This window comes from Chamaea fasciata, unplaced genomic scaffold (assembly GCF_029207755.1).
Source record: "Chamaea fasciata isolate MVZ Bird 193981 ecotype frontalis unplaced genomic scaffold, bChaFas1.0.hap1 SCAF_1, whole genome shotgun sequence".
NCBI classification, from domain to species: domain Eukaryota; kingdom Metazoa; phylum Chordata; class Aves; order Passeriformes; family Sylviidae; genus Chamaea; species Chamaea fasciata.
The window spans coordinates 96106710-96119191 of NW_027094086.1; the positions used below are offsets into that span (position 1 = coordinate 96106710).

General features: G+C 41.6%; 1 protein-coding gene across 1 annotated transcript in view; it reads right to left on the minus strand.

The window, feature by feature from the left end:
- Positions 1 to 3225, minus strand: part of LOC136293443 (receptor activity-modifying protein 3-like) — a 47830-nt gene extending 44605 nt beyond the window's left edge. The window contains exon 1 of the mRNA XM_066190232.1: positions 2996 to 3225. Within this exon, the coding sequence (XP_066046329.1) occupies positions 2996 to 3047 (52 nt within the window). The 5' untranslated portion in view covers positions 3048 to 3225. The remainder of the gene's footprint in view (positions 1 to 2995) is intronic.
- Between the last annotated feature and the right edge of the window lie 9257 nt (positions 3226 to 12482).

The window sequence follows — 12482 nt, forward strand, 5'->3', positions numbered from 1 at the left end:
AATCACGACTTTAGAAAATGAACCATCATTTTGGTAGAGAAGTGTTTTTGTTAGAACTCTGTGATCTGTGTCAGAATACCATGTTCTGTTTTGCAAAAGTTTATTTGTTTTACACACACATACTCGCCTGAGCCTAATAAATTCCGAACTCCTACGACAGTATTCCCTTTCTTTGTTCCACCCTCTGCAGCTGCAGAACAGCATGATATTCATAAGAAAATAATGGGAAAAAACCCCCTTGATTTGGTTTTCAAACTTTAACCAGCTAAAATTGTTTCCTGTTGGGTACCTTTTTTCATCACTGGAATCCAAACTCTCCTGGACTCACATATGCCATGTTTCACACAAGGGGAGCTCAGGACATTACAGAAATTTGACTTTCATACACAGCTTTTTCATTATTGTTTGCAGATGAGGTATAGTCTTTAAAACAGAAAGTAAAAATGTAATTGGAACCAGGCTATTTCCAACTGTCCAGCTGCTCACCTCTGACCAAAACACTAAGCTTGGCTTAGTGAAAACACAACTATGAAATGCAAAAACCTACTAGCAATCTTTGAAATCTGCATACAAGAACTGCTCCAGATAAGGATCACACCATCTCTCTTGATATGGGTAATAAAAAAATATTGAGAAAGATTACTCTAGAATTTAAAAAATACCAAACTTTACTCTGGTAGCATCTTTTAACTCAAATAAAAATAGTACCACTGAAATGCAGGTGTTACACAAAGCATGAAGGAGAAACGTTTGGGCAGGGATTCCAAAACAATGACCTGTGTAAAAAACCCACTTTGTCTGTTAAAAGTCTTGGTCAAGCCCTTACATTTCTTCTTACCTCAGTTTCCAGACATAGAAGTAGAATAAGAGAATTTGGTATGATGGTAAATACAACATTGTTTCTTAGATTATTTCTTAGGTGCTTAAATTCCACAGTAAGTAGATGTTTTCTAAATATCTACAGCTCTGCTAAGGAAATCAGAGGATATTACCTGACAGCTGGTGTTTCCAGCTCTGCCCCATTCTGGATGTTATCAGCACTTCATAGAACTGACTACATGCTTGTGTACCAAGTACCTCAGCTGATGCATTCTTTCCCCTCCAGACTCAGCAAATCCAACTTCTACGATCACCTAGTGAACACACCGCCTTTTTTTGTCATCCTTGCTAAGGATGGAGAACACAATAGGTAGTTATGCATAGAGATAATGTGTCAACAGTCCTAGGCAGAAAGATACAGCAAATAGTGGTCTGAGGTTACAGAAGTACAGTTCCACACCCCACCCAGACGGGCTTCCCACTGCCTTCAGTGAGTTTAACACTGAGGAATGGTGGTTTCACCTTAATGACAGAGGTCACAGCTCTCTGCTTAATCAAAAGAAACCATTAGGAATGACCATTCAATTAAAGTAAAATTTCTTACAAAATAACTGGTTTAAAACTGTGTCTGTATTCCCAAAGAAGAAATTTAGTTTTTTACCACTTTGGGCATTTCTTATTACAAAACTTGAATTCACATCCTAGAACTTCACGGTTTTTCTACTGGAACATCAGTTTCATTTCATTAGTTCTTGATTATATCTACCCTTTCTAATTCCAAGCAAAAGTAACGCATTATCAGTTAACAGATATTCTTAAAATCTTTTGTGTGTGGGTTATTCTATTAGGAATGGAACTAGCAGAGTTAAAAACGTCTAACACACTTGACTTATCTGTGCCTCTCTGGTGAAAAATGTCCTTCTGTAGCTTCCTGAGCCACAGAGTCACTGTCCTTCACTCTACTAAATCTCTGAAAATAAATCTCCAGTGCGCAATTTTGCTTTTCAAAAATCACAGTTACATAAAGATGTCTCCCCATACAAAAAGATTATTGCCTAGTTCCCTAAGTTCAAGAGTGCATAAACCTTCCATGTGTCAGGACAACTGTTGGCCATCTTTTTATTCCTTTTCAGCTGAGGAGTAACAGAAATCTGAGCAACTAAGGTTAGATTTTAGAAGTCTTAAAGCCACAGAGAATCAGAAACTTGTGCATGTGACACGTCATTCTTTTGACAGACCAGCTAAGGTTGATGCTACCGAATACTGTTGATAAAACTGTCCATTTGTTTGTAGGTCTTTTCATAGAAATATATGCAGTGTTTACCAGCTCTGTACTTTGGAAGAGGCTTAAAATAGCGAACAAAGTTCTGAAGTCCTCAGATAAATCTTCTAAGGGTACCAGGCCAGAACTTATGTCCCTTAAGTGTGACTCACAGGCAATCAACTACATCTTAGCTTACTGTTGAGCACACTTCTGACAACTTTAGATGACTGCAAGACATTAAATCTGAGAGCCCTAAAACAATCTACCTGACAAGGAACAATAAAATAGTTTTTTCTAGCAGCCGAGGCACTCTAAGTGAAAGATCTGAAGGATACCTGTGCTTGATAACTACGTGCTTGGAACTCAACTACTCTAACAGGAATCAGCCCTTCAGTCTGCAGGAAAAAAACCTTCCCCAAACAGCCAAACACACCTTCCCAGAATCCATGGGGGATCCGACGAACGCCAGAAGTTTGAGATCGTTTTCCCTGGGGCCTGGGCGCCCTATTCGGGGACGCCCCTCGGCGATGTCGGCACGATACTGAAGGGCTGTGCCCGGCCCCTCTGCCCGCCCGGCGCGTTCGGAACGCTCTCGCTGCGAAGCCGCCGCTCTGCTCAGGATGGAGAGCCCCGGAGCGAAAGCGATCCCCCGCTGCGTCCTGACCCGCCGGCAAGGGACGCTCGGAGACCCCGTCCCAAAGGGATGCTCCAGCCAAAGTGGGGGCGCTCCCACCTTCCCCGAACTTCAGCCCCACGCCCCGGCAGAAAGCACTGTTCTCGGGGACCGCGCACACGCGAGGATGCTCAGCCGGTCCCGGTGCAGCAGTGCCGGGGCAGCAGCGGCGACCCCCAGCTGCCCCGAGCCCACCGCACGCCGCCGGGATGCCCCGGCCAGCCACGCCAGCCACTTACCCCAGAGCAGCAGGACGGGGAGCTGCCGCCGGCGGCTGCCCTGCGCCTCCATCCCGGAGCGGGCGGCGGCGGCGAGCGGCCGCAGGGGACGGAGCCCGCATGGGGCGGCCGGTCCCCAACCGAACAGGGCCCAAATCCGCCTCAGCCCGCCCGCCGGGGAGCCTCCTCTTCATCCCTCGGTTTCCAGCCTCGGGCGGCGGCGCCAGCGGGGGCGGGCGCGCAGGGGAACAGCTCCCCCGCCCCCGGGTGCTCCCAACGCCGGCGGGGCGGACCCGGCGGCCAGGCCGGGCTGGGCCTGGCAGGGGCAGGCACTCGTGGGTGTGTTCCTTGTGCGGCCACGGCCGCGCGCTCCTCCAACAGCCACAGGAGGAACGATGCCGCTCCCAACCCATTGGTCTGTGTGGCTCCCTAGGGGAAAGGCACCTACCCCACACGGGGAAGGTTCTGGTTTAAGTGTCCGAGGTATTCAGAGACCCTTCACCCCTTGCCCTGGGAGCCAGAGCAGCTCCTCCCCTCCTATCACAACATCCTGGCGGTGGGGGTGAAGACATGAGGAGCGGGAGGGCCACCTGTGTAAGCCCACCTGCAGCCCTTGCATGGCACCGACGTGTTGGCGCGCTCAGTATTTACAGCTGAACATGGGCAGTGGGCTGGCCTGACCCCATGCAGAGCCAGAGCAGCCTGGAGTTCTAAGATGCTGAGTGTATTTTTATATTGTCATTTCATCTTTGCCTGTCTCTTTTCAGAGATGGTGCAGCTCCTGATTTTCATCAATATTTAAAGGCTGTGTTCATGGAATTCTCTCTCTGGGAAATTAGCATTTCCATCAAGAAACACTGGACTGGGAAGCTGCTAAAGGTGAATTTTCTTACCTAAAAATAATAGTATTGCTCAGTAACAAAGACCCAGAGTGTTCTTCTGGGTACATGGGCACTCCACCTCAATAACTGCCTTTTAGTAGAACATTGAATCACTGCCATTATTAAAAGTAAAATGTACCATAAAATTTCAAATTTCAAAAGAGATTTTTCAAACCACACACAAGAACAAAGGGTACTCTTAGGTATCAGTCAGGTTTTTCACATTGACTTTGTATGCTTACCTAGCACAGTGCTTCCAAACACTTTTGGAGAGTGGGACCCCAACACAGGAGCAGAATTATGCACTGCGTGTGCCTTTGTTACCACTGTTTTCAGTACACACCCTTTGTCTGATTTATGCTGTTATCTGGGCTGAAGGAAATAGAAAACTTTGGAAACCACAGAGAAGGCTGGGAATCCAATGTTGAAGCAGCTCTGCAGACTTTTAAGTGTGTTAGTTAGAATGAACCTCCTATCACTTGTGTGCCACTTCTTCCACTTAGCTGGAAGCAAATCTTGTAAAATGCCATAAACCATAAATAAACCATAGCTCAGGGAGATCATCCTTCAGCAGAAGGGCTGCCATTTCTGCTTTGTAAGGAGTGTTTGCAAGCTGACCCTGCCAGAAGGAACTGCAGTGAAGTGACAAGTGTGAAGGCATATACACCACAGACTTGTTATACCATCTATAGCATCCTTTCTTACAGTAAGATCTTGTTTTCCATCACAAATTCCTTTCCTTGCAAATCTGAAAATACAGTTAGTATTTTCAATAATTTAGACTGATCTTCAGGAGGTTAAGCATCATGCTGTATATGCAAATTATATGTTTAAAATGTTTTAAAAGTACAGTATAAGTATCAAGGCAATATTTTTTGTAACACACATAGAGATAATGCTGACAGGTCTTTTTACATCAATTGCATTTGTTTTCTTCATCTGTTTCAGACGAAAAACTGGCAAAATGCATGTTACTTCTTCCAACTCTTAAGATTCAGAAAGTACTTCCCATTTTGTGCTTGCATCACATAGTTTGAAGGTGCAAACAGTAGAGGTAGAACAAATGGACAGAATTTATATGTAAATGCGCTAATGCAGCATGTTGCATTGGATCACAAGCCAGCTATGCTAGGTGATATGTTCAGCAATGTGGTCTAAAATGAGTAAGTCTGATTCACATTTGAACAAAACTGTGACAGCATTAGAATGGTCGGCAAGATGGTTCAAAAACTGAGGCTGTTTGCAGTGTTTCAGTAAGACTGCCCACTCCCCCCAGCCCCCTTGTATTGCAGTAATGTGAACAGATTCAGTCCAGAATGACTGCAACCAACCTTTTTGTTCTGCAAATCTGCCTCAGTAGCATCATGTACCTACACCAGCAGCAGAAATCCAATTCACCTTCAAATAAGAAATACTATAAATGCCCTTTGCTGTACAAAGCTCTGAATCCCATCCCCAACACACACTCTAAACAGTGACCTCAGAACCACAGTCTGTTTTAATTTCCAGTCATACAACCTCCAGAGATCACACTGACACTTTCTCAGGTACCCTGAAGATAGTGCTGCAATCACATTATTTCAGGTGTTTTCTAAAATGCTTAAATCTGCTAACAAGACACTGAGTAAAAGAAAGCATAGTGACAGACATGCAAGTAGTTGTGTCAGTATGGAAAGTTCCTGAGGTGTCCACGGTGAGAAGAAAGGGAAGACGTCAAGCTGGCCAGGACAGGTATTATTGCCAGCATTACAGGGTTCAGAATGGTGCAGGATAAGGTAATAAACTTTCCTGCTCTAGCGCTGAACTGATTCAACAGAAACTGAAAAAATAATAAAATAAATTAAGAAAAAGCTGGAGATATTACACTACAGAAAAAAACATTGCCTTTCCTTCTCCCCTGAAGAATTGGCCCAGAGAGAGAGGCTGCTTGCTTGTATGCTTGACTTTTCCCAGTGTCAGATGAAAGCTTTCTTCACCTCTTCCTTGCACAGCAATTTTGTATAAAAGACACATTAAGATTTCAAGACCACATTTTAATGTGATTGGTTGCTGGACTGAGATTTGAAAAAGTAGGCTCGGTTCGCCTGTGGTTTTAAACTAAAGTAGGTCATCCTTCCTATTTAGTGTTCCTAGAAGCATGCCATCCCTGCTCCAGAAATTACAAAAACAAAACCCAAAAAAAAAAAAAAAAAAAAAAAAAAAAAAAAAAAAAAAAAAAGGAAGGAAAAAAAAAAGAAGCAAAAAAGAAAAAAGGACCTGCAGGTTATTAAAATACCTCTCTTTTTACAATCAGTACAGAAAATGTAAAAACAGGATAAACCACACACCCCTCCTCAGCTGAAAAACAGCTTCTTCCTGCAACTCAAAGGCCCCACTGTGGTATATTGACTGTACAAAATACCCAAATTTGGTTTACATCAGTCAGATCTGATGAGCTGAAACTCTTTATGCTTCTATTACCTTAAGTGAAGGAGGAGAAGAAAGAACAATTTTTAATGTAAAGACCTTAATCTTTTTTACATAATAACAGTCATGGAATACAGAAGCACACAAATATCTTAGCACACTTCTAAAGCTTAAATTTTAAGCCATGCATGCATGTGCACTGTGATTTCAGCAGGGTTTCCATGTTCAGAGCAAAGCATCTAGGGAGTGTTCACATGTTCCAGATTGCATTCTATTTCAAAAGTGCTGAGCTGTGAGTATTTAGCACCTCTAAGACCTCTAAGCACCTCTCATTTTATAAACCTAGCTCTGACATGACAGCCTTCCCACGGCACAGCATGTGGACTTTGGTTGAAGGATGAGGAATATTCAATTACTTTGTTTCCGTACTAGTTTCTAGTACAGTAAATTGTCTTGATCAAAAAACGAAACAAAACCAACCAACCAAAAACAAAAACACACCAAGGAACTTCTGTACCCTTCAACACCAACACTTACCAAATAAAAATTAAAAATTCCATAAGCGTCATGGTGCAGGTCAAGGGAAAGCAGATAGGTTTTATGGAATGATGGCAAACGCCTCTTCTCTCTTTCTGAAGAGAAGCTCCCCAGTAAAGGGTCCTCCACCAAAGCACCCACACCTTGTTTTACAGCCAGCAATGCAAAACGCTGCCATCAAAGGACCCGAGTGCAAATCTGTAGGAACTGTGATAGCTTGCTCATTCCCGTGTGTTGTTCTTTTACCAAAAAGAGTATCCCAGGACCACTGGTGACTGTATGTCTTGCACATCGTAATCTTCTCTTCCTGTTGTGCACAGCTATTCTTTTTCAACACCAGCCAAAAGCTTTGTTATAACAGAAAATCTCTGTAATTTGGCTCAGAGATGGGAAACAAATCATGCTTTCATTTTTAATGTAAATGTAAACATAAGCAAAAGGCACACAATGCTCTATTCCTTCTAGACTAAATAAAGCAAAAACTAATTTTAAAGGTTTTAAGCACTTCACTGTCAGTTATGTTCTAGAGGACCTGACTTTCTACTCAGAAATTAATTCCATTTTTTGTGACAGGCTGGCTGAGCAGTTTGGAGAATGCCAGGAAAGAATATACAGACTCTCTCCCATACATGGTTGTGTCTCTGAGAAATAATTCAGCTTGGAAAATCAGGGAGAATGATACAAGAAGAGAAGTGGAAACACACACCGTTGGGTTTTGTGGGTTTTTTTTTTTTTTTTTCCTTTTAGAAATAATAACACTGTTAGAATTTATTTTCATACAAAATCTTACAGAACTTGAGGCTGAGATATATCTGAAGGAATATTCAAGTATCATTTTATAACCATTGGAACTCAGTTGACTCCACAGAGATTGGTGAGATAGCAACATAAACCTACTGCAAGAAAAAGCACAAAAGCCTATTCTAATTCAGTCTGAGCACAGGATTTCTGATTCCATATGTGGGCTCTGATCAGTGCAGTTCTGAAGCAGGATCTCCTTACATGAAAATAGATTATTGTCCTTCCTAGGTGCATGAATGACTGGCTTTAGGGTTGAGCACGACAGATCCTAGAACGCTTCTTAAATGAGAAATTCCATAAATCTCCATTCCATGGAAAAATGCAGCCCTATATAAAATGAAAGATATTACTATAGTAAATAGAATGTCATTTGGTGGCACAAAATGAGTGCAATACATAGCATTTCTAATTATCCAATCCTAATTCTTAGTATAATTGTCCTTCTAAAGTAAAATAGAAAATAAGAAAATAAATCATAACATATTTTCATTAAGGCTGAGTTCAACCTGCTATTGCATTCACACATACTTCTATCATAATAAATCATCCTCTTTTAATCTTGTCATCTCTACAGCCCCAAGGCAACCCCAGTTCATGCACAGAACACTCACACCTCTTTCACTGACACACCTCACAGCATTTGCTACAAATTGCATAAAATGTGAAAGCAGGCACAAAAATTGCCTTCTGCTGTTCTACTTGACCAATTTCCCTCAAAGTGCCACGGTGCAGAGCCCCAGCTTCCATTACTTGAGGAGAAGATTCAGAGAGCTTCTCCTTCGTCACGCATCCACTTTATTAGTACTACTTCCCTTGCTCCTGACTGAGGAAATGCACAGTAAATACTTTCACTTATTAATGAGAAATTTGGAGAAAATTTGCTGACAGTGCTCCTGAAGAACATCACTGATTGTCACTGCCATTTAAAAAGGGGAGGGGAGGAAAGAAAGGTGGTGTTTCAGAGACACCATTGCTTGTGTTATCTATCTCTTTCATAGATGTGTCCAGGGACAGCAAATGTATCCATCTGAAAAAGGACAAGGGTTCTTTCATTATTTGACCACGTACTTTCATGTCTATGAAAGTGATCACAGTAAAGGAGACCAATTATTTCCCCCACGTAGGAATGAAACTACTGTTTGCATTTACAAGTGCGTCAATGAAAGGTTTGAGTTTATTGCACTTGCAGAAAGGAGAGCATCTACTCCGGTTCTGCTGACTTAAATGACAGAGTATCTCAGTGTGACAAGTGACTGTAGCTCTCATTTGAAAAAATGATGCTTCATCTAGGGCAGCACAAAAATAAGAACAGGACATGGGTCCAACAGTGGGTTGACGATTTATCTGGGTAGCACTCACCATCTTTGTCCTACATCCAACAGCAGTGTAGGCTGCTGGGACTGGTGTGCTCAATCTCTGATTCACAGAGAACCAACCTAAATTTTAAGGAAATTCCTATTATTAAGAAAATAAAGTGTGTATTTATGTGATAGTTAAATGAAATAATATCAAACCTCAAATGAAGGTATAAATGATAGAAGAAAGGAAATATTATCTTTTCAAATGTTTACTTTTTATGAAAGACTTTGTTCATTAAAAATTTCAAATTACCAAATATGTAGCCCTTCATATTTCATTGAATTGCTGTGAACATCTCTCACTATTTTTGACTCTAATAGTAGAATAATCTGCATGTCATGGAAGTATCAGTTGAATCTTACTCAGTATCTCTTCTTAATATCACTTCTTTTTGCTTTAAATTTAGAAAATATCAAAACCAAAAAAGTGAGATAACAGTAGTTCCCATAACAAATTTACTAGGTACTAATTTTTTCCATGTAAGGGAAGTGAACAAATAATATAGATGAGCAAAAGTGCTTTAAATAATCTAGATTAACTGATGTAGGCAGCTATTTTGCTGGTAGACACATATATAAAAATATCCCAAAGGTGAGCTATCTTTGTCATTGTCTCCAGAGATTACTAAGTCAGGGGAAGGATGTGAGCAAGTGGATGACAAGCACAGCAGGTAGTGTACCACTGGCCCATATGCACATTTGCCATTTCCAACTACTATATTAGCTACAGAGTTGCAACTCAGTGATTTCAGGTGGAATTTACTGCTTGATCTTAGCAGGCATAATACAATGCTGCACTAGAGGAAGTGAGACCTATCAGAAAATATGAAATCTACTCGAGCCCAAAAGTCAGACCAAGACTTCAGGTTCACTGTAAAGTCAAACAGTGTTGAACACGTCAAAGGTAGGGGTTTTTTCGCACTGCAAGAGCATCATTTGCCTTAATCATACACTAGAGCCTCAAATATATGTGAGTTTCAAAACCAACTCCAAACAGAACAAAATTAATGATAACATTATGTAATTATAATTCCCCAAAAGTGCTTAAAACACATGTTGGGGGGAAAAAGGTATCCTAAATATTTAACAAAAAAACAAAGCCTGTTCACACTGTAAATTCGGCAACTAGTTTTAAAAGACAGTATTACCTCCAAATATTTTAAACTTGCTCTGTCTTCTGTACATATGTCCTAACTCTTCCTCTCTCAGAACCCTCACTGTTAACTTTCTGTCTACTCTTCAGACTACTGCTATTCTAATTCTGAATAAAGTAAAGGCCTATGACTGCGCTTGTGATGAAAAGCTGGGCTCATAGTTTGAGACCGAAAAGTCCATTTCTTAAATGAATATATTTCCTTTAATAGATTCGTTGTCATATTTCTTCCTTTCTGGAAGAAATAAATAAAAGGATCTGCCCTGGTTTCAGCTGGGATAGAGTTAATTTTCTTCTTAGCTGGTACAGTGTGATGTTTTGAATTCAGCATGAAACTGATGTTGATAACACACTGAAGGCTCAGTTGTTGCTCAGCAGAGCTTACCCTGAGCCAGGGGCTTTTCAGGTTCCCATGCTCTGCCAGTGAGGAGCTGCAAAAGGACCTGGGAGGGAGCACGGCCAGGACAGCTGATCCAAACTGGCCAGAGGGATATTCCAGACCATAGGGCATCATGTCCAGTATAGAAACCTGTGAGAGTTGGCTGGGAGGAGCTGATCACTGCTGGGAGATGGGCTGGGCATCAGTCAGTGGGTAGTGAACAATGGTGTTGAGCATCACTTGTTGCTGTTGGCTTTTATTGCCCCTTGTCTGTCTTTTCCATTACAATTGTCAGTGGTAGTATGTTTTATTTTGTTTCAATTATTAAACGGTTCTCATCTCAACTCCTGAGCTTTGCCTCTTCTTTCCAATTCTTCTTTCCACTGGCATGAGGGTAGCGAGGTAGCAGCTACATGGCTCTTACTTGTTGGGGTTAAACCACAACAGACATTTTTGGTGCCCAATGTAGTGCTCAGTGGATTGAGATTACAACAGATCTGATCAGAGTTTGTTAAAACATTACTTTAAGAAACCATTGAATTGGTTTAATCATTGCTGCTCACCATGTTGTTTCATTTGTTTCCTGCATGTGTGCTCACAGGCGCATTATAGTTGTTGATGTTCTTGATGCACGTGTTCCCTGTGGTGATGCTGATCGTCGATGGCATCTGGGCTAAAGTTATAATTCTTGTTCTTTGCAGGAGTGGTTTATGACATGATAGAATCGATGGGCAAGAACCAAATGTTGCCTGTGTGCTTGGCACTGCATCACCTCTGAACCTCGGGAGCCATCTGCTGGGAACTGTTAATAATCACACCTTTTAGCTGTTGCTCGTAGCGTCAAAAGGGGCTTAATTTCCTGAACCTTTCTTTAATTTGTCGGGTTTGCTGAGTACGACAGTTTGCGAGATGAGCTCAGAAATCCCAAGTGGGAGATTGTTCTTCGGATAAACATGCCTAAGGATTTTCCTTAAATCCGTTTGTGTAAGAGATGGGCTTTCTGCAATAATAACACATAGATTTAATTTTCTCAATTTTTTTTTCCTGGAACCTAAAAAATGTTAATTATTTGATAGTTGAGCTTCCATTAAACTCCGAAGATGCTGATCTTCCTTAAGAAATCATGGAATAATGTGCTGTTCAAACAGTAAGTGAGAAGACTTAAGCAGGAAAGCATTAATATTATCTAGACATCATATTAATGAATTTCCTTAATCAAAGAAATCCTTTAAAGAGAACTTTTTCACCAGATAAGAGAAAGTAATGATCGGCGGGGAGAGGATGAGGGTCACAGCAAAAAGGACACCATGCTCTACCACCGAGAGACATCTGGTGGTAACAGCTTGAACTGCCATTCCTGCAGTCGCCTGAGAAGAAACAGCAGACAATCATATACAGCTATTTAAAAATTGCTAATAAAGAAAGCCATCTCTTTTAATAATACAGGTTACAACAGGACAGATCTGATGTAAAAGTGGCAATTTCGGTTTCCAAAATGCCAATCACAAATTTAAGCTCATCTTTAAGCTCATAAATCGTAGTGTTGATCTTTTTCATGCCTTCCTCTCCCCTTTCCTGAGGTGTGACTATCCATGCAGCTAGAGCTCTCATTCTGTCACATCCTCTATTAACTCAATTCACAATAAACACTTTTGCCATCAGTGCCAGGCACCCCCACCATCTCATCACATTAAGAAAATCCTGTTTCCTACAGTTGTTTTTTTCAAATTTCTTGTCTTAACTTAAAAGATCCTTCAAAGCCCTCCCTGCCTCTGCCTTTTGCTGAGACCTTTGTACACTTACATTTGTACACTAGACCTCCTAATTCCCAGACAACGGATATGAAGGAAAATCAAGGCTTTCCTGAATGTAAGAGCCAAAAGAACTCACAGACTCAGAGGTCACTACAGCTTTGGTCAGGTGTGTTGTCATGGTGTACCCAAGCTGCCTGTTGAGGCCACCTCAGCTCCTCTGCTCCACTCTGCGGCTCTCG